Source organism: Salminus brasiliensis, chromosome 1, assembly GCF_030463535.1.
Source record: "Salminus brasiliensis chromosome 1, fSalBra1.hap2, whole genome shotgun sequence".
Lineage (NCBI taxonomy): Eukaryota > Metazoa > Chordata > Actinopteri > Characiformes > Bryconidae > Salminus > Salminus brasiliensis.
Window position 1 is genome coordinate 5,351,399 of NC_132878.1, and position 23,631 is coordinate 5,375,029.

Genomic DNA, 23,631 nt, shown 5'->3' on the forward strand with positions numbered 1-23,631 from the left:
AAAGTTTACTGAGGCTCTGATATGCGGAACCGAGTTACCAGCTCATATATGGATACAAGCCCGGGCTGCTGGCCTATATGCCCTGTGAGAGGCTGCGGTGCTGCATCAGGACCTTTCGTCCACCCTGGCCTGCAGACGATGAATTCTGCAGTGAATTGTAGTGAAGAGACGATTGCACGTGGGGCAGCTGCATCCCTAGCTTTAGCTTTTGCTCTTTTCAGGTTGCTCAGACTCATTGAGAGCCATGCTATCCTTGTGATTGGCCAGGGGTATATTGACGTAAACCTGACCCACTTTTAGGACTGCCCATGCCTGCTCGAGAGGAGAGCAATACTGGTGAAATACAGCAGACCCTGGGAGGATACTCCTAAGACATACTTGGTACATTTACACTGGGGGCTCTGAGGGGTTAAGGGCACTTCTGTCATGTCCTATAGGTTCAGGTGGCTCCTCTAACCTTCTGGTCATGGCTGCCCTTCATAGGGCTCTTGTCTTTAGGTCATGAATCCTTGAATCCTTGGATTTTTGGGATACTCTTGATCTCTTTGGTCTTGACTTGCAAGTATCCCTCTGGATAAGAGTATAGGCCCTTCTGGATATCAGTAGAAATCCCTCTGGACAAAAGAATCTACTTAATGAATAAATGGCCATTTAAATTTGAGGCTGGAGTGTTGATAGGTCATTCGGAAGACACAGGGCAGGCTTTGAGGCACCACGGCTCTGAAGCAACTCTCTGTTCTATATACTTCTGAGCTTGACAGCTGCAGAAGTATTTTGTGTTCAAAGGGAGAGCCCAGGTGCCCACGAGCAGGAATCAGATTGTGGAAACAAAGAGAGATGGAGAGGTGAGGGAGAGCATGGTGCAGCTCATGTGTCTCTGCTGAGGCTTGGGTTTTACAGAACAGAATCCTGATGGTGGGACTCTCCTTGGCAAGGGCACAAGCACACTTGTCTCTAGTTTGAAACCATTTCTTGGATGTGATTTGCTCTCTTCTTGCCTTTTTCAACTCCATGTTTAAACCCAATGGAATAAAACGAGGGGTCTGCTAAGAAGTTTTCTTCTCGAGGTGGCATGTGGTACACCACAACTACACTATATGAAAAAAAAAGTATTGGGACACCTGCTCATTCATTGTTTCTATTACAAAGAGTTTATGTACTTTTGTTGGAGTAACTGTCTCTACTGTTCAGGGAAGAAGGATTTCTACTAGATTTTGAAGGAAGAAGCATTGCTGTGAGGATTTGATTGCATTCAATGACAAGAGTGTTAGGATATGTTGGATGATCAGCACTCCACCTCAGTAGTATTGGATGGAGCACCATCCATCATTCCGGAGAACACAGTTCCACTGCTTCACAGCTCAATGCTGGGAGGCTTTACATCCCTCTAGCCTACGCCTGGCATTAGGCAGCATGGTGCTAATAGGTTTAATTCAGAACCTAAACAGGCTGTGTGTGCGCATTTGCACATCTATGTCAGCAATGGGTGCACCTTGAAGCTTAAACCTTAAATTGGGAGTTTGCCACCAAAAGCTCTTTATTGTGAAAAAGATTTATCTGTTATGTTTCCAGCAACTTTTCTTGTGACCCTGCCTGGTATTGGACTTAAGCCTTACCCTCAGAACCTTAAGATGTAGACCACATATTTACTAGTTTTTAGTTGTGAAGGGCCCAGAACCTCACGAACATGGCTTGTGACTAACACCGTAGTAATTAGTAACACCGTGGTAGTAGTAGATGCTGGTTGAGGCCGGCAGTCAGCATGGTAGCAATGCTAAAGCTGCAATAGCAATGATAACCATTGCTATAACCATTGGTGAAGCCGGCAGTCAGCATGGTAGCGATGCTAAAGCCGCAATAGCAATGATAACCATTGCTATAACCATTGGTAAAGCCGGCAGTCAGCATGGTAGCGATGCTAAAGCCGCAATAGCAATGCTAACACTAGCGTTATGATGCCGGGTGAGGCCAGCGACTGGCACAGTAGTGAGGCTTATGCCACAATAGTGATGCCAACACAGCATGAGCGATTCTGGGTGAGGCCAGCGGCCATCATGGTACCAATGCTAACACTGCATTAGTGATGCTAATGCCGCATTACCGATGGTATCACTATGGTAGCAATGCTGGATGAGATCGATGGTCGCCATGGTAGCAATATAAATGCTACGATAGCAGTGCCTATGCTGCAATAGCAAAACAAATGCCACAGTAGTGATGCTGGAGGAGGCTAACGCAGCATGGCAGCATTGTTGAGGTGACATGCTAGTGCTATGGACTGTAACATACCCATTAATGCCACAGTATATCCTCACACCACTTCCCTTTATGATAATATTTCAAGCAAGGAGATGAAACCACAGCGTAGCTAAGATTACAGCTCCTCTCAGCAGCACCAGACACTTTTTAGCTTTGTTGCAAGATGTAGTCTTCAGACCTTCATTACCAGAAAATGTCTCTCCTAGACAAACAAGAGGCAGTTCTTGTGCATTCGTCAGTCAGTTAGTCATTAAGTGTAATTGCCTCTTCTAGTCAAATTTAATATCATTTCACACTGAACTCCTGAAATGGACTGAACAAAATTATTTGGCACCCTCAACTTAATATCTATAGACACAATCTTGGGAAACAAAAACGGAAATCAATCGCTTCCTGTAACCATGACCGTTCTGTCTGGGTCTACCTGATCTTCTTAATTAGACCGAGCCAAAGATGTGTATAGAGACAAAGAGAGAAAGAGAGAGAGAGAAGGGATAAGGATGACCAACCAAATGCGGTGTCCTGCGACTGTTTCCATGTTCCGCTGAAGAACATTGCTGAGTAATTCCTTTCCCAGCGGCACAATGCATCCTGTCCTCTATTGTCCTCCTCCTTGCATTCATACTCTGTTTCCATGGAGTCAGCATCTTTTCTCACATTGTACATCATACACTGCCCTTTCAAGCTGAGTGTCAAAGTGTTAATGAAACTTAACCACACATGTGTGAGTCAAGCCGAGACGATACTTATTTTAGTTCTTTGAATTAGGGGTGATCTCTCTGGCTAATTCATTAAAAAGTGTCTGGTCCAAAAACAACTCAAATAATGTGTTATGGTGGCAGGTAGTGTTTGTGCCCCACAGGTCCAGGAGTCTGGGGTTGTGGATTTGTAGGTCATCTGGATTTCCTCCACTTCCCAAAATAACAAAATGTGATAGATTGCCTTTAGGTACACCAACGGACGAAAGTATTGGGACACCTACAAGAGCCTTTATGACCTCCCATTCTAAATCCAAATGCATTAATCTGGAGCTGGTCCATCTTTGCAGCTCTAATAGCAGCAGCAGGTCTGGAGCTCTGCTGCAGTTATTGGAGACCTTTCCGCACTATGCTCTGAGCTCAGCACTCGGCCCTGACCCTGCTCTGTAACTTTCCATGGTCTTGTTGAGCTGCTCTCTGTGAGCTGTTCCTCTTAAACTCTTCCACTGTTTATTAATAATAATAATAATAATAATAATAATAATAATAATACCACTCACAGCTGATGGAGGAAGATCTAGGAGGGACTTGCTGCAATGGTAACATCCTATTACAGTACCACACTGGAGTTCAGTGAGCTCTTTAGTGGGTGTAAAGGCTGACTGCATGGCTAGGTGCCTGATTTTATATGATTAAGAGGTGTATGAGTGAATAGGTGGGTGTGGTGCCCTGTGATGGACTGGTGCCTAGTGTTTATGCCCCATCCAGAATCATTGGGCACAAGGCAGGAATACACCTTAGAAAGACCACCAGTCTATTGCAGGGGGGTACCACACCAATCATTACCAATCATTACCTAGGGGCAATTAGGGTGGGAGAAAACTGGAGGACCTGGAGGAAACCCACATGGACACGGGGCAAACACCAAACCAAACTTCGCTCATAGACTTTAACCCCATGCCCCTGGAGATATGTTCAACACCCTACCTTTGGTGCCATCGTGTTGACCAAAGTGACGAATAGTGAACTCAAAATTGTGCAGCTGTGGGTTCGAATGTTATGCCCCTGGAATGAGTATTATGAGGATTACAGCCCTTCTTCCGAAATCTCATGTCTTTGTGTATTTTGTGGTTTATTCAACAGTGATGGATCCGAAGCAGGAGACAGTGGAGGCTCTGATGCAGAGGTTTAAGGAGAGTTTCCGTACCAACACCACCATGGAGATCACACACTTCCAAAACGTCACCCACAGCTCCTCTACTGGCCGCAAACGAGGGCCCAGTCACACTCGAGGTAACCGCGCCCGAAATTACACAACCTATACTAATTCTGAAGCTGACGGTTTTCCGTATGCGTACCTTCTACCTTCTATTGTACCTATACTTGTTGGCCTTTGTATCTGAAACACCTACCCTCTAGCTGCACAGTGTAGGAGTACAATCACAGACTGTAGCCCATCTGTTGCTGACCAATTTGCCTCCCCCTTCTACCTCAATCATCATTTGTCCCTCAATAGAAAGCAACCACCATTGAACCACTGCTGACCAGATGTTACATGGGTGGTGGGCCATTCTCAGCCCAGCAGTGATGCTGGCACAGTGTTGAGTGTGTGTGTGTGTGTGGCACTGGTACAAGTGTATCATACACATGGGGGACAGTGTGTCCACCCCCGAAAATTTCCTGCCAGGAACTGACCACTGATGGAGGACTAGAGAACGACTAATGCAAGCTGTGCACCAATCAGATGGTCTACAGCCTCTAACTGAACACAGCAAGGTGGAGCTACAAGGGGCCAGTGAGTGTATACAGTGAGTAGCAAGCCTAGCTACTAGGGTCACTGGTGGTCCTGTGGTGGTCCCATCTGTAGACCTACAAAGTGCACTTGTACTCCTTAAAATTAAGGTGCTTCAAAGGGTTCTTAATAAGACAACATAGAAGAACACTTTTGGTTCCAAGTGAATGTAAAGAACCAGGTCTTCAAAATCATTCAAACATGGTTCCTCGTGGAACCGAACATGCTCCTTCTATTGCAGCACTCAAAGGACCATTTGTTGGACCTTTACTTCTCAGAGGATACTGTAGGTGGCCTTTCATCCACCCAGAGCCTCTTATTGTTATTTTTTAAGGGTATCCCAGGTAGATACTGCTGCTAGAATCCAAGCCAATGCTGCATACTTGTGTAGAGCCTTTAAGGAGAAGCTTTATAACATCCTCTCCATTATTCTCAGTTTAGCACTACAGCTCCTCCAGGCTGAAATTAACACAGACCATTCAGCTGGAGAACGAGCTGTCTGCACTGCACGAGAACCTTCAGAGCCAGAGTGTGAACTCATTAAAAGTCATCATTATTATTATTATCTCTCTATGTCTATCTATCTATCTGTCCGTCCGTCCGTCCGTCCGTCGGTCGGTCTGTCTGTCTGTCTATCTATCTCTGTTTGTCTGTCTGTCTATCTATCTATATTTTTCTTTTGTCCTTACTTTCTGTCTTTCTTTGTATTTACGTATCCATATTTATATTTCCTTTTTCTTTCTTTCTTACATTATTTTTATTTATATATCTATATAAATTATCTTATTTTTTATTATTTTTTTGTATTTATTCTATAAATTTTTCTTTCCTTTTTTCTTTCTTTCTTTCTATTTACAAATCTATTATTTATTCTATCTTTCTTTAATTATTTCTATCTTTCTTTCTAATTGTAAATCTATATTTTTTGTCTTTCTTTTTTTGTGTTTATTCTATTTATATTTCTTTTATCTTTCTTTCTATTAATAAATGTATATATTTTTCTTTCTTTTTTTAGTTCTTTTTCCTTTCTCTTTCATTCTTTAATTCTTTTCTTTTTATCTTTCTCTTTGCTTTATTCTTTTCTCTATCTCTGTTCTTTTTTTCTATCTGTATTGATTTTGACTCTCTCTCTCTCTCTCGCTCTCTCTCATGTATGTCCACCCTGTATGAAATGAATTCTGTTCAGGATCTTTAATTACTGTCTGCGAGGGGAAAAAGTGTAAATTCAGCAGAAAAGAGTCTGTGTGTCCGTGGAGGATAACAAACAGACCAACGGGACGAGCAGAGCGGGTTACGGGGCTGAAACTCAATTAAGCGTGGCAGTAGCATGGGGTCCTCGCAGGGAGATTAGGTCAACAGAGAGAAAAAAATAATAATAAATAATTAAATTAAATTAAAAATGAATGCTCAAAGAAATTAAAGATGAAACAAGCAGGCGACCGCCCGGGTCAGAGAACTTTTTCATTCCACCCTGCTGGACGCAGCATTTTTCTACTAAGAATTAGGCAGTCTCTGCTCACGTAGCGCACTGTATTTACATGGATTTCTGCTCAGCCCAGCTGCTTAACTGTATTTAAAACGAGGGGTCCATTAAGTGTGAACTGTTGACCCCTGCAATACTGCTATAATCACAGACCAGGGCTGCTGAATGTATCATCAGATAATCAGTGGCCATTGCAGTGGTGATGTTGTAGAATGACACAATATGCAAATGATCCCTCTTAAAATATTTTTGGGATAAAGAATGATTGACGATGTCATAATTGCTAATTATTTGAGCAAGGTGTTTATCCAAGTTACAGAATGATGTCATATATTTGGTAATACTTGTAAGTCTGTTCATTACTACAACAGTGATCAATATCCATATTGATCATTATTTGAGCAACATGTTCATTCCATCATACAGAATGATGCCATATTTGGTAATCCGTTGAGAAATATATTAAACACAATAACAGCGATGTTGTAGTTGATGAGCATTTAAGAATTGTGTTCGCAGCTGTTACAGAATGATGTCATAGTTGATAACCATTTGAGGATCGTATTGATCACTGTTACAGAATGATGTCATAGTTGATCATTATTTGAGGATTGTGTTGACCGCTGTTACAGAATGATGCCATAGTTGATGATCATTTAAGAATTTTGTTCGCAGCTGTTACAGAATGGTGTCATAGTTGATAACCATTTGAGGATGGTTTTGATTGCTGTTACAGAATGATGTCATAGTTAATAACCATTTGAGGATGGTTTTGATCACTGTTACAGAATGATGCCATAGTTGATAACCATTTGAGGATGGTTTTGATCACTGTTACAGAATGATGCCATAGTCGATAGCCATTTGAGGATTGTGTTGATCGCTGTTACAGAATGATGTCATAGTTGATAATCATTTAAGGATTGTGTTGATCGCTGTTACAGAATGATGTCATAGTTTATAACCCTTTGACGACTGTGTTGATCGCTGTTACAGAATGATGTCATAGTTTATAACCCTTTGACGACTGTGTTGATCGCTGTTACAGAATGATGTCATAGTTGATAATCATTTAAGGATTGTGTTGATCGCTGTTACAGAATGATGTCATAGTTTATAACCCTTTGACAACTGTGTTGATCGCTGTTACAGAATGATGTCATAGTTTATAACCCTTTGACGACTGTGTTGATCGCTGTTACAGAATGATGTCATAGTTGATAATCATTTAAGGATTGTGTTGATCGCTGTTACAGAATGATGTCATAGTTTATAACCCTTTGACAACTGTGTTTATCGCTGTTACAGAATGATGTCATCGTTGATAACCATTTGACAACTGTGTTGATCGCTGTTACAGAATGGTGTCATAGTTGATAACCATTTGAGGATCTTGTTGATCGCTGTTACAGAATGATGTCATAGTTGATAACCATTTGAGGATTGTGTTGATCGCTGATGCAGAATGATGTCATAGTTGATAACCATTTGAGGATTGTGTTCGTAGCTGTTCAATAAATATTCAGTAAATGATGTCAGTGCTGAAACACTTTGCTAAATTGATTGTATGTAGTGAACTTTATCCAAAGCTCTGTTTTTTCAATTCAATTCAAATTTATTTTTATAGCGTTTTTCACAGCGAATATTGCTACAAAGCAACTTTACAAATATCAGCGATTGATCCTCTTTTGAGGAAGCTTGTGGCAACAGTGGCAAGGAAAACAGATAATAATAAAAAACAGAAATAAAACTGATAATAAAACTAAACTGATAGAAAAATGAAAAATACCTACATATACACATACTTACATACACACATACCTACATATACACACATACCTACATATACACACGTACTTACATACACACATACCTACATATACACACATACCTACATATACACACATACTTACATATACACATACCTACATATACACACATACCTACATATATACACATACTTACATACACACATACCTACATATACACACGTACTTACATACACACATACCTACATATACACACATACCTACATATACACACATACTTACATATACACACGTACTTACATACACACATACCTACATATACACACATACCTACATATACACACATACTTACATATACACATACCTACATATACACACATACCTACATATACACACGTACTTACATACACACATACCTACATATACACACATACCTACATATACACACATACTTACATATACACATACCTACATATACACACATACCTACATATATACACATACTTACATACACACATACCTACATATACACACGTACTTACATACACACATACCTACATATACACACATACTTACATATACACACGTACATACACACATACCTACATATACACACATACTTACATATACACACGTACATACACACATACTTACATACACACATACCTACATATACAAACATACCTACATATACACACGTACCTACGTACACACACAAATACCTACATATACACACATACCCACATATACACACATACCTACATATACACACGTACCTACATGTACACTAACCTACATGTACACACGTACCTACATGTACACACGTACCTACATATACACACATACCTACATATACACACATACTTACATACACACACGTACCTACATATACACACTTACCTACATATACACACATTCTTACATATTCACACGTACCTACATACACACACATACCTACATATACACACATACCCACATATACACACGTACCTACATATACACACGTACCTACATGTACACTAACCTACATGTACACACGTACCTACATGTACACACGTACCTACATATACACACATACTTACATACACACATACCTACATGTACACACGTACCTACATATACACACATACTTACATACACACACGTACCTACATATACACACTTACCTACATATACACACATACCTACATATACACACATACCTACATATACACACTTGCCTACATATACACACATACCTACATATACACACATACCTACATATACACACTTGCCTACATATACACACATACCTACATATACACACATACTTACATACACACATACCTACATGTACACACATACTTACATACACAATTACCTACATATACACATGTACCTACATACACACACATACCTACATATACACACAAACCTACATACACACACGTACCTACATATACACACGTACCTACATATACACACATACTTACATACACACATACCTACATATACACACATACTTACATACACAATTACCTACATATACACATGTACCTACATACACACACATACCTACATATACACACTAACCTACATACACACACGTACCTACATATACACACGTACCTACATATACACACATACTTACATACACACATACCTACATATACACACATACTTACATACACAATTACCTACATATACACATGTACCTACATACACACACATACCTACATATACACACAAACCTACATACACACACGTACCTACATATACACACATACCTACATATATACACATACCTACATACACACATACCTACATGTACACACGTACTTACATACACACACACACCTACATATATACACAAACCTACATACACACGTACCTACATGTACACACGTACCTACATGTACACACGTACCTACATACACACACACATACCTACATATACACACTTACCTACATATACACACTTACCTACATATACACACGTACCCACATATACACACGTACCTACATACACACACATATACACACGTACCTACATATACACACATATACACACGTACCTACATATACACACGTACTACATATACACACGTACCTACATACACACACATATACATACTTACCTACATATACACACATACCTACATACACACACTTACCTACATATACACACGTACTACATATACACACGTACCTACATACACACACATATACATACTTACCTACATATACACACATACCTACATACACACACTTATCTACATATACACACGTACCTACATATACACACATACCTACATACACACATACCTACATGTACACACGTACCTACATACACACATACCTACATGTACACACATATACACACGTACCTACATATACACACATATACACACGTACCTACATATACACACGTACTACATATACACACGTACCTACATACACACACATATACATACTTACCTACATATACACACATACCTACATACACACACTTATCTACATATACACACGTACCTACATATACACACATACCTACATACACACATACCTACATGTACACACGTACCTACATACACACATACCTACATGTACACACATACCTACATACACACACATACCTACATACACACACACGTACCTACATACACACACAAGTACCTACATACACACACGTACCTACATACACACATATACATACTTACGTACATATACACACATACCTACATACACACACTTATCTACATATACACACGTACCTACATATACACACATACCTACATACACACACGTACCTACATACACACATACCTACATATACACACATACCTACATGTACACACATACCTACATATACACACATACCTACATAAACACACACGTACCTACATATACACACTTTCCTACATACACACATAAAAATATAGATAAGTCACTAAAAGAAGAATACAAATGGTTTGAAGTTTTACTAATAATTCATTTCCATCATCTTAAACCCTCCACACCGACAGTAAGGATTCATTGGCTCTCCAAATCTGTGAGGTAGTGTCCTTTTATTAATTTTTAAACCTTATTTTACCATCAGTTTTGAGCTGTGTATTATATTATATTTATTGCCCAGCTCGCCTATGGTATCATAGAAATTTCCAGTCACATCGAGGGTTAAGCAGTTCTTCATGTTAGATAAATGTAGCTTGGTTTTGTGCTAGTCTTCTAAGTCTAGTATAGCTTTGTGTGTGTGACAGTGATGAGATAGGCTGATGTGGCCTGCTCAGCAGTGGTGGCAGCTGCTAGCAGGGTGGACAGAAGGGAACGGTGACCACCATCTGCGAGTGGACTGAAAAGGTTCGGCACCGCTGGCCACCTTTAGCACATTAATTACTCGCGGCCTCCCTGATGGACAGAACTACAGGAATGTGGGGTGGATGGAGACATCATAGTTGTTGCAGAATTCTGTCATACGCTTAATGGACAAAAGTAATGGGACACCTGCTTATTCCTCGTTTCTTCTGGAATCAAGGAGATTAGAACCTGCGAGTTTAACCTGCTTTTGTTGGGAGTTACTGGCTCTACTGCCCAGGGAAGGCTTTCTACTAGATTCTGGAGTAGAATTGCTGTAAGGATTTGATTGCATTCAGTGACAAGAGCGTCGATGAGGCCAAGATATTGGATGGTTACCACTCCCTATCATCCCTGACTCCCCAACTGAGTATACCAAAAGTATTGGATGATCATTCCAGAGAACAGTTCCAAAGCGGGGGGGGAGGGGGATCTTGCATTAGGCATGGTGCCAATAGCTTATGTAAATTAGACCTGGCACCAAGACGTTAGCAGCAGATTGTTTAAGTCCTGTAAGGTTGTAAGATTGGGCCTCCATGAGCATCAGTGAGTCTTGGGTGCCCATGACCCTATCACTGGTTCATCAGATGTCCTTCCTTGCATCATTATTGGTTGGTACTGAACTCTGAACTGCTACTGAACACTTCTTACCCCACGCTCTAAGACCTGCCTGGTGTTTTAGGGATGTTCTGATCCAGTCATCATCTAAAACATCACAATTTGGTTGTCAAAGTGGCTCAGATTCTTAAGCTTGCCCATTTTCCTGCATTTAACACCAACACATCTCGCTGCCTTGACAGATGAAGCCACTGTAGATGAAGATAATCAATGATTTTGATTCGTCTGTCAAGGGTTGCTAATGTTATGGCTGGCTGATCAGTGTTTGGTGTATTGGATGGACTCTAATTAACCAAATTAATGTATGATAAAATGTACTTTTCTGTTTTACCTTGGCTTCATCTCAGAGTTAAATAAATATTTTATCCAAACTCCTGTCTCTTTTCAGTGTGCAGTTAACACATAAGTGTAAATATTACTGAGTAATATCATATTTACCTGGCAATGAATGAGTATTTGAGAACGATAAAGCACAGGGAAGAAAACTCAGCTGGTTGTAGTTTCTCTCGCAGCAGATCTCTGGCTGTGGTGCTGAAGCTGAAAGTACCTACATACACACACATATACACACGTACCTACATATACACACATATACACACGTACCTACATATACACACTTACCTACATATACACAAGTACCTACATATACACACTTACCTACATATACACACGTACTACATATACACACGTACCTACATACACACACATATACATACTTACCTACATATACACACATACCTACATACACACACGTACCTACATATACACACGTACCTACATATACACACGTACCTACATATACACACGTACCTACATACACACATACCTACATGTACACACATACCTACATACACACACATACCTACATACACACACGTACCTACATACACACATACCTACATGTACACACATACCTACATACACACACATACCTACATACACACACATACCTACATACACACACACGTACCTACATATACACACATACCTACATATACACACTTTCCTACATACACACATAAAAATATAGATAAGTCACTAAAAGAAGAATACAAATGGTTTAAAGTTTTACTAATAATTAATTTCCATCATCTTAAACCCTCCACACCGACAGTAAGGATTCATTGGCTCTCCAAATCTGTGAGGTAGTGTCCTTTTATTAATTTTTTAAACCTTATTTTACCATCAGTTTTGAGCTGTGTATTATATTATATTTATTGCCCAGCTCGCCTATGGCATTAACATTAGCAACCTATGGGTTGCTAATGTTATGGCTGGCTGATCGGTGTTTGGTGTATTGGATGGACTCTAATTAACCACATTTAATGTATGATAAAATGTACTTTTCTGTTTTACCTTGGCTTCATCTCAGAGTTAAATAAATATTTTATCCAAACTCCTGTCTCTTTTCAGTGTGCAGTTAACACATAAGTGTAAATATTACTGAGTAATATCATATTTACCTGGCAATGAATGAGTATTTGAGAACGATAAAGCACAGGGAAGCGTACAACGCAGATTTTCTTAGTACAGGGATCTGCATATAAAACTCAGCTGGTTGTAGTTTCTCTCGCAGCAGATCTCTGGCTGTGGTGCTGAAGCTGAAAGTAATCCCAGCACCCTTTTCATTCTACCACAGTACGCTATTTGCTGTCGGAATGCAGCTCCACAGTCGGCTAGAGAAAGAGAAATGCATTATAGCCATTTTCTCACCACTCGCACTGAAAGAGTTGGTGGGGAAATCTGAAACTTGGTCAAAGCCGGCATTGAGAAGCAGCTCAGACGAGTTTTAGTCGTCTTTTAAGACTGAAAACAGTGACCATACCGTTTGTTACCGGTGAGCACTCTGCGTCTGTTCGGCATTCGTGAAACGTTGCCTTAGTGGATAAACTCATAAATTCAAATCAAAACCCACCTCAGCCACTTCAAACACACACTTGACACAGACGAGAGGCTAAATTAGCATTTTAGCGTGAATCTATGTCTGGCTTTCTGACACATCGCTCTACTTTGATGCTTGTCCCCCTTATTTCTAATTGCCCCTAACCATGCTAAGTTTCCAAATCATCCCGCACCTTTGTTCGCTGTGTTTTTTCCTGCCTCTCTCTCTTATGCATGAGGCCTAATAGGGTTTGAGCTCGGCCTCACACTGGTTTTGATCCGCCGAGTTTATCTCCAAGGCTCACTATGAGCAGATAGCCTCGCACTACCATTCTTTTCTCACCTCAGTATTAATTGGATGTGTTTGAAGTTAGTAGATGAAAGTTGCCTGGATGATGTGTGTGTATATGTGTGTGTGGGTGTATGTGTCTTAGGGCTGAACAACATGGATAGTCTATCATATTGGAATTGTCATTCTCCATATTATGTCACTCAGCTCACATGTATGTTCATGTGTTCTTATTGATAGTATATATATATATATATAGAATACTTATCGAATACTAAGCTCACTGAGGTTCTGATATCTGGAACCGAGTTACCAGCCCATAAATAGATACAAGCTTGAGCAACAACTGGGAGAGAAGAGGATGTCCTGCATGCTCTGTCGCCCCTCTTATCGGGTCTCTGCTTCTGTGCTTTGGCCACCGACTATGTGCTGTGCCGTTATGGCAGGGTTTGGGAGGGCTATGGGCAGCAGATCTTCCGCAGCTCCCTGCAAGGGGGGCTTTATAACCCTCTAGCCCACGCCTGGCTTTAGGCAGCATGATGCCAATAGGTTAATTTTTTTTTGTCATATTCTATTGGCAGTACTTCTGTACAGGGTCTAGACCAAGCTCTGTGTGTGTGTGTGCATTTGCACATCTGTGTCAGCAGTGGGTGCAACTTAAAGTAGCTGAATGCATTTTTTAGCAGGGGTGTCCATAAACATTTGGACATATTTATAGAGTGTATATTTGGACTCTAGTCTACTCGGAGTAGCTTGGGAGATGTACTGAGTGGACAGTGAAGATTGCTCTGGATATGAATATCTGCTAAATGCCAAAGGTGTGTGTGTGTGTGTGTGTGTGTGTGTGTTTGTTACAAACCAGCAGATTTAGAAGGAACTCTCTTGGCTGCTTGGCTGAACCTCCAGCAGCCTTCAATCTTCTTTCCAGACAAAATGCTCTGATTACAACTCATGCCGCCTCAGGTAGCCGGTGACAAACCCAACTCCACTGATATACGGCCTGTGTGTGTGTGTGTGTGTGTGTGTTTATGGGTGTTTGTCTCCCTACTGCATCTAATGTCCATTTCTTTATGTTTGCACTGGAGCTTTGAGGCTAATTAGCATGATGTAGACTGTACACCTAAATCTTAACACTCTCACCTCAAGTCACGTGGATTTGTTAAACTTACTCAGCCCTTCCAGCTTCAAGTACGACTCGGCTCAACCCGCCGTCCTTTCTGATCCACAGAAGACGAGCGTCCAGACTTTTTGCTGTCCTGCACCGAAGTGGTGGAACGAACTTCCCCTTGGTGTCCGAACAGCAGAGTCCAACACTCGCTGTCCTCAAACACAGACTGAAGACCCTCCTCTTCTGAGAGTACTTAGGTAGAGTGTAGAGTATTAGGGTCTCCAGACTGACTTCTGTATTTAGTAGAGTCTAAGATTAGAGGGGTCCTCTGGATTCTAGCTGATACATAAACTAGCTACAGGTGAAGAGTGAAGCTCTTCTCTTAGTCGCTCTGGAGAAGAGCATCTGCTAAAGGCCTTCAATGTAAATGTAAATGTAATCATATAGTTTCTGACACTGTATGACTGCCTGGTATCCATAAACATGATCAGCGGTATTTCACACTGCTGAAAATAGTGTCTAGTGAGCTAGCTAACTATAAATGTAGCAACTGTGCAGAAGCCTGTTCGTCTTTTTGTACATTTCAATAGATAGTATGGATGGTGTCATCCAGTTTCAGAAACTCCATAAGCATGGGGGAGACTGTAGTTAACAGACTTCGCTTAAAATAATGACAGTCGAATGTTTGTGGACACCCCTTCTAATCAATGCTTTTATATAATGTATGCTTGTTGTATCCATTGCAGACACACAGCTTGTCAAGTCTCTGTAGAGAAGTGCTGTCAATAGAATAGGACTCTCTAGAGCATATTGGAACCATGCCTAATGCCAGGCATGGGCTAGAGGGGTATAAAGCCCCCCAGCATTGAGCTGTGGAGCAGCTGGAATTGGTGGATGGTCGGTGTTGTTTCATCAAGTACTTTTGGAGGGAATTGGGGATGAAGTGATGGGTAATCATCATCATTCAACATCCTGACCTCACTATCGCTCTTTGCCAGTGAATGCAATCAAATCCTCACAGCAATGCTCCTCCAAAACCTAGTAGAAAGCCGTAACAAACTAGACAGTGAAAACGACAAATCCGGGACTAGGAGGTGCTGGGAGCAAGAGGTTATGAGCCAGATACAATAAAGAGGTAAACTAAGGAAGGCCACAAGCCTAGCACACTGTGTAAGCTAAAAAAGGGGTAGCTGGAGAGCCAGCTGGGGTCGCCAAGGAGCATGAGCAGGAAGCGACACAACACGCTTGCCTCTAGAACCAGACTAGCCAACATGAACATGCCACCGAAGCATGAAGAGTCAATTCACGGCCGAGAGAAGCAGCCAGCCAGTCCCAGGTGCAACACATATGTTCTTATATGGGCCTGTGGGTGGCAGGCCAGCATCGCCTCGGGGGAGGGCGCGATAACGAGGGCCTGACATAATGTATGTAGCATTGTATTTGCGTCTGTAGGTAGAAAAACTCCTTAGCTCTGCAAGTAGCCTTTGTTTATTTGACTACTGACAACAGCACTAAACTAGTGGTTAGGTACACAATCACTTTGCTGTGCTGGGGTTAACACTACTTTTGACACCTCGAGTTTGACCGCTGAAATGAAACTGCTCAGGAGTAAAAGTGACACTACCTGGCCTCAAAAGACAAGAAAAATATCAAGAAGGAACTAACACGTCATTCAGTAAGACTCCTATAACACAATATAAAGACAAGGACTCCAATTTCATTGTTTTATGAACCTGAAAACTTAACGAGACGCTTCTTGTTAGTATTTAAGTTCCAACATGTGTGGGGGCGTTAGTGTGTATTTCACTTGTGTGTCCACTTGCTTGCACAAATGACCATGTGTAATGGCTTCACCTGCCCTAGCAAGTGTATAATTAGTCCGTGCCACTGGCCTCTGGCCTCGGATTTGGCTCCTGAAGCTGGAGCTTCCATAATAAGCAAAAAACACACCCAGCACACAGAATGCTGAGAAGAAGTACACTATTAAATACCCTCCTTCTACCGAATTAGCCAGTGGCTAGAAACTGAGGCCTCCTCAGTGCAGTATCTTCAACTATACTTCCAGCATTGCATTATAGAGCATTAATGCTCTAATCAACCCTTTGCTCTGGTAATCTGCTATTATAAAGCCACATCCATAAGTATGTGGACAGTGGACAGTTTCTTTTGGTAATTTTGCTTTTGTACATCACCTCAGTGGATTTGAAATGAAGCAATCGAGATTTTCAGCTTTAATTCAAGGAGTATTCAATCCCTGAAAAGTAATTGGACAATTTACTGCTAAGCAGCTTCATGGCCAGGTGTGGCCTGTTCCCTTATGATCTCATTCCAAATTAAGAAGATAAAAATGTCTGAGGTTTATTCCAAGGCATTGGGACTCTCAATATGTGGTGAAAAGAGGTGAGGATGCAAGTGAAGCTCTAAGAAAACTCTCAGGAAGGTAGAAGCACCTCGTCCTCGATCAAGAGACGCCTTCATGAATGCACATATGGCTGGGTCACTGGTGTGGCCATTCATGATAATTATGTTATTAACTTATTGTACAGTATATGGACAAGAACTTGATCATTTTTGCTGACCTCTATATTACCCACTGTGTGAAAAGGTTATGGGTCATCACGCTTGCTTCCGCTCTGCGTTCTGCTAGGAAAATCTGTCTTCAGTCTGTCAATTCCTGAAAACTCCACGGTTTGAGCCAGAATGTTCCCACTGTCAGCCCCCCGGTATCGCGCCCTCCCTGGGGCGATTCTGAGACGCCGCCCACAGGCCCAAATAAGGACTTCCGCCTCGTTCGGTTCATGATTCAGGTTAATTTGTGTTTGATTCAGTGTGTCGAGTCATGTTGATTGTGTTTACGTGTTTCACCTCAGACTGGGGGAACTTAGTTTGAGGCCAAGAATTGCATGTTTGGAACCTTGAGGCAGCCCGAGAGGTTCTCGTTACTGCTCATGGTGTGTTTAGGCCAGCTTCAACTCGGCTTCCTTGTTCACGAGCAGGCCACCCGGCCATTCAAGGACTCAGTGAGGCTTGCTCGCTCTCAGCCACGGTATACCCACAACTCTTGTTCCAGCTAGGCAACCCACGCTCACGCAGCAGTTCCAGGTTCGGTCGGCCTAGCCATTTTTGGTTCAGCAGCTGGTCCCCCAGCTAAACCCCCGGTCTCAGGTGTGTTTGCTTTTGCCATCTCGTTTGTCTAGTTTGCGTTGTGTTCACATTTATGCCCTGTAGCTGCTGCTTCCTTGGTTTTATTTTGCCCGTTTGTGTTAATAAACAACTTGCTTAGAATCCATCTCTGTGAGTGTTCGTCCCTCTGTGTCTGGCTTAATCCGCCATGACACCCACATTATCAACTTTGTATAAAAGCAGTGGTTTATTTCACTTTTAGAGTTTATTGTACTCTATTAAAATATTTTTTATTCCAATTGAAATGTCTGAATATTGACAGCCATCCCTATAAAAGCAGTATAAACTCTTTTAAATATCATTGATTGCAGAAGAAACAATAATTAAGCAGGTGACTCAATACTTTGGTCCATATAGTGTGTATACTGCATATAATGGCTTGGAGTCTGGAAAACAGCAAACATAGCACCATTACATAAAGGAGGTGTGTTATCTGACCTAAACGCCTACAGGCCAGTCTCAAAGCTGTCATGCCTTGTGAACATTTTTGAACTTATTGTTATTAACCAACTAATATCATTTTCAGAGAAAACTCAATCTCGAGCATGAACCAGTCAGGCTTCAGGGTAAAACACAACGATATTACAGCCACTGCTCCCGTCTTCAGTGGCTGTATTACTTTACCTGACAGAAGAATGAAATATGCTGCCCTGTTTCCTGATTTATCAAAAGCTTTTGACACATTTAATCACAATTTGCACTTGAGGAAACTGTGTAATATGGACTGACAACAGCATGTACTCCTGGGGAACTGTGAATCTGAGCTTTCCCAGATAACCAAAGGAGTTCTGCAAGGCTCAGTTTTAGGCCCAGTTGTAATTCTCTATTTATATGAATGATGTTATTGCTGTAAGTGTAGATCTGCATCATGACAATACAGTTTTAATACTCTACAAAAGCAGCCGTCCACAAATTATAGTGCTTCTTCGACGCCTTGCAGGTTGCAATTCAAAATCATGGAGTAGTTCTAAATGCAGATGAAAGGTTCAAAGGTTTAATGAACCTGATACAAAGGTTCCTTCCACTTTAACGGTTCTTAATGCTCTCAGATCTCTTTAAAATGGTTCTTTAAGAAACCAAAACTGGTAATTCAATCAAAGAAGCAACTTTGAAGCAACTTTCTTTTGAAATATTAATTCCAGCACTTTGGGTGATGATGGGCCAGTTCGGGTTAGTGTTGAACCGAACTCTGCTAGGTTGATCTCCAATAGATGGATCTCGGGGTGTATTTGGGTTTAAAGGCTAATTTGTCAAATTTCTACACTCAACAAATTTTCTACACAAATAAAATTGCTACTAAGGGATTTTTTTGGTCACCCCAGTCCGATCTGCATACCTTAATGATTAACCCTGACCCTAGTAAAATAAATAAATAAATGAAGAAATAAATAAAATCCATGAGATATGATTTGCTTTTGTAAGCATTAGCTTCCTCCTCTCTGCTCTCTGGGCATAATTCAAGAGTAAAAATGCAATGTACAGTATGTCTCCCCAAATGGAGATAATGTAATAAAATATTGCCTAACTACATATAACTATAATCAAACTGTGTGGTTTTTGCAGCGTGAAAACTTGAAAAAAAACGTCTTAAGGAAAGTGGTTTGAATACAGTGAAAGCAAGAGAATCACAGGTATTATGTTAAGTGTTCATGATCCGTTGTACAATAGTCCCACACTGCAGACTCTACACTGTTTTATTACTTTCTGAGAAGTTCCTCACTGCGGCAGCTGAGAATCATGTCTGCTAATGGCAACTGCAGGGCGCTAGGGTCCCAGATCCCAAACCACTGGTTAAATCAGGTTGGGATGTCTCTAATTTAATATTCCAAAGAGAACCATTTCTGTAAAAGACGTGTATGAAGAACGTTTTCATTGTTTCAAGAAGTACCATTTTTTACACCATTTTTACACTCAAAAATGGTTCTTTAGGAATCTAAATTGGTTCTTCTATGGAACCCTTTAAAGCACCTTCATTTTTAAGCGTGCATCAATTGAAATAGTAGGTTTTATTAAACACTTTGGGGTTAATGGGCCAGTATTGGGTCAGTTTTGGACACCAAACTAGGTGCTGTGGGTCAGGTCGGTCCTGGACAGAATTTTCTCTGGGAGTTTTCAGGTGGTGACTGAATATTTAGGCCTGATTAAAGTGTAGTACATTGAAACAAGCTGAGAAACTATGGAAAGTAGAGTTTCACAACTCCAATATGTAGAAGTAGAGGAGATATAGTGTTGTACAGTCTGGTTCTGTGGTAAGCGATTGCATTTGTTTTTTTTTATGTTTTTTTATGTCATTTTTGGACATCAGAAAGATTGCACAGAAAATAGGTCTGACCCAAACCGGTCAATATAGAATAAAACATTAAATGTAAATGAAATTCACTGCATGACTCAATTTTATTTATTATTATTACGGCTACCGTAATCATAATGTCACAATGTCAAATATACCATCGTCCACTTCATTCCAAACCTTTATGTGGCCAATTTACTATAAAACCTATTTTATTCCACTAAATGGACGGGAAATTACAGACTGTAGCCCATCTGTTGCTGCAGCGTTTATCAGCCCCCCCACTGGGTCAGTTTCTGACCACAGTGCCACTGTTGTCCAGATATTATTTGAGCGGTGGACTATTCTCAGCACAGCAGGGACACTAAGCATGGCAATGTGTGGTGCTGGTATGAGTGTGTCATTGCACACATTACCGAGGTAGTGAGTGAGAGATGTCCTATAAGGTGGGTGTTTCTATTAAAGTGGCCAGTGAGAGTAAATGTAAGTTTTTTTTTTGTACTGTGGAATCATTTTACTCTGTTAAGTCATGTTTTTTATGGTGTGAAACATTTCTTACCTGTTTAGTAAGAGCCCTAATAAGATTCCCTCGGTTATAGCAGTAACTCATATGTAATGTAATATGTCAACAATGATCAGTATTCTTACTGTTTAATGTCCAACTCATACTGTCCATCTAACTGCATGTTCAGTTCCACCATCACCATTTAAAGCAAAATTGTTGGTGCCAGACTGGCTGATTTCCTGGGATTTTCACCATGACGGCCTCTAGAGTTTACTCAGAATGGTGTTATAAAGAAGACATGTCCAGTGGGAGGTGGTTCTGCAGATGACGACTGAGTAAGGCGTGGGAACAAGATAATTAAGTTGTGATGATGACACAGTTAGGTGTGGGAACAAGATAAATAAGTTGTGATGATGACACAGTTAGGTGTGGGAACAAGATAATTAAATTGTGATGACGACTATATAAGGTGTGGGAGACTCATTAAGGCATGGGAACAAGATAATTAAGTTGTGATGATGACTATATAAGGTGTGGGAGACTCATTAAGGCGTGGGAACAAGATAATTAAGTTGTGATGACGACGCAGTTAGGTGTGGGAACAAAATAATTAAGTTGTGATGACGACCCAGTAAGGTGTGGGAACAAGATAATTAAGTTGTGATGACGACTCAGTAAGGCGTGGGAACAAGATAATTAAGTTGTGATGACGACTCAGTAAGGCGTGGGAACAAGATAATTAAGTTGTGATGACGACTCAGTAAGGCGTGGGAATAAGATAATTAAGTCACAAGATAATTAACTCCTGGGATTTTCACCACGATGGCCTCTAGAGTTACTAGAGTTTACTAGTTTACTAGAGAATGGTGTTATAAGGAAGACATGTCCAGTAGGAGGCGGTTCTGCAGATAGAAACACCTTGTTGATGAGAGTGGTCAAAAAAAGAGTGGTCAGACTGGTTGGAGCCGACAGAAAGGCTACAGTAGCTCAGATAACCACTCCGTACAACTGTGGAGAGCAGAAACTCTTCTCAGAGTGAAGAACACACTGTTCAACCTTGAGGCGGAGGGGCTACAACTGTAAAAGACCACGTTGGGTTCGTGATGACCATCATGTTTGACCCTCTCCAAGTGGCCAGTGTGGTGGTGGAACTGAAATAGACTGGTTGAATACTTTCAGTGGTTTAAATCTACTGCCATATGAACCTCATGGAGTAAAACAAGTGCAGTGGACTTAACGCGGAGGTCAGGTCTGTTAAGGCTGACATTGAAGCTCTGTTTTCTGTCCCCCTTTAATAATACAGATATCTGGATGAAAGTCTGAGGTTAAAAGCAGCCACTTTGTTTAAAGCAGTTTTCCTTTTACTGTCAGTGAAAATAACTCAGTGTCAGCTAAAGTGGACAGATCTTGGTGTCTTTATTACTACACACACACACACACACACACACACACACACACACAACCCTGAGAGTGCAGAGCCATACCCGGTGCAGCCGAACATGGGCCCATGCTCCCAGGTTCAAATGCAGCACGATGGATTTGCCTGACAAGCTGCTGTCACTTTGCTTGGCAGACGTCTCTGGAGGCGTTTTAATTGGCCGGTGCTGTCAGGTAGGCGGAACTCGTCTTTAGTCACCTGGGGCCATCACTCACTCGCGTTTACCGGAGTGCAGCGGGCGTCCCGGCCATTTGCAGATGGGGTGGAGAGCACAGGGTGGCCCATTAATGGGGCTGTTAGACTAAACGAGCAATTAATCAAAAGCTGAAGATGTGTGTGTAAATGTGAGCTGGAGTGGTGGAACATGGGGGTGTATGCTGTAGTAGTAGCCTTGGGATGCTAATTTATATTATTGAATACCGCAATATCATGCAATATCATGCAAATGATCGTCAAGTTTGGCAGTATTTCAGTTTCCAGCTAAATTAACATGCTCTTCAGGATGCTCAGGATACGTCAACCGACTCTGGTCAACTGACTATGGTGTTGCCACATGTAACTATAGCTGATTCCCAGAACCTTAAACAAAGGAAACTTCTAGTTTTTGATTTTTAGTAACAAATTAAGTAACTTCAGCAAGTGGAAATGTACTGTCCAGTCCAGTAGCGGTTGCTTTCCAAATCTGACACCCATCAGCATTTTGAGTTATAGAGATGAAAATCTCTAAAACTCTTTGAAACATTTGCAGGTGTTTGTGTCCTTCCTTTTTACGTAGCACCGCTGGTGGCATCCCACATAAATAAAACTAAATTTGGACCACAACTCAGTATAACGTGGGAATGAGATAATTAAGTCATGGCCACGACTCAAGTAAGGCATGGGAACGAAATAATTAAGCTGTGGTCATGACTCAATAAGTCGTGGGAATGAAATAATTGAATAGTGGTCATGGCCATGACTCAGTAAGGTATGGGAACAAGATAAT

General features: G+C 41.0%; 1 protein-coding gene across 3 annotated transcripts in view; it reads left to right on the forward strand.

Moving 5' to 3' along the window:
• LOC140573633 (astrotactin-2-like) overlaps window positions 1-23,631 on the forward strand; it is a 789,110-nt gene that overhangs the window by 394,898 nt on the left and 370,581 nt on the right. For all 3 annotated transcript variants that reach the window (XM_072693130.1, XM_072693216.1, XM_072693294.1), the window contains exon 4: window positions 4,101-4,250. In XM_072693130.1, coding sequence (XP_072549231.1) covers window positions 4,101-4,250 — 150 coding nt within the window. The remainder of the gene's footprint in view (window positions 1-4,100; window positions 4,251-23,631) is intronic.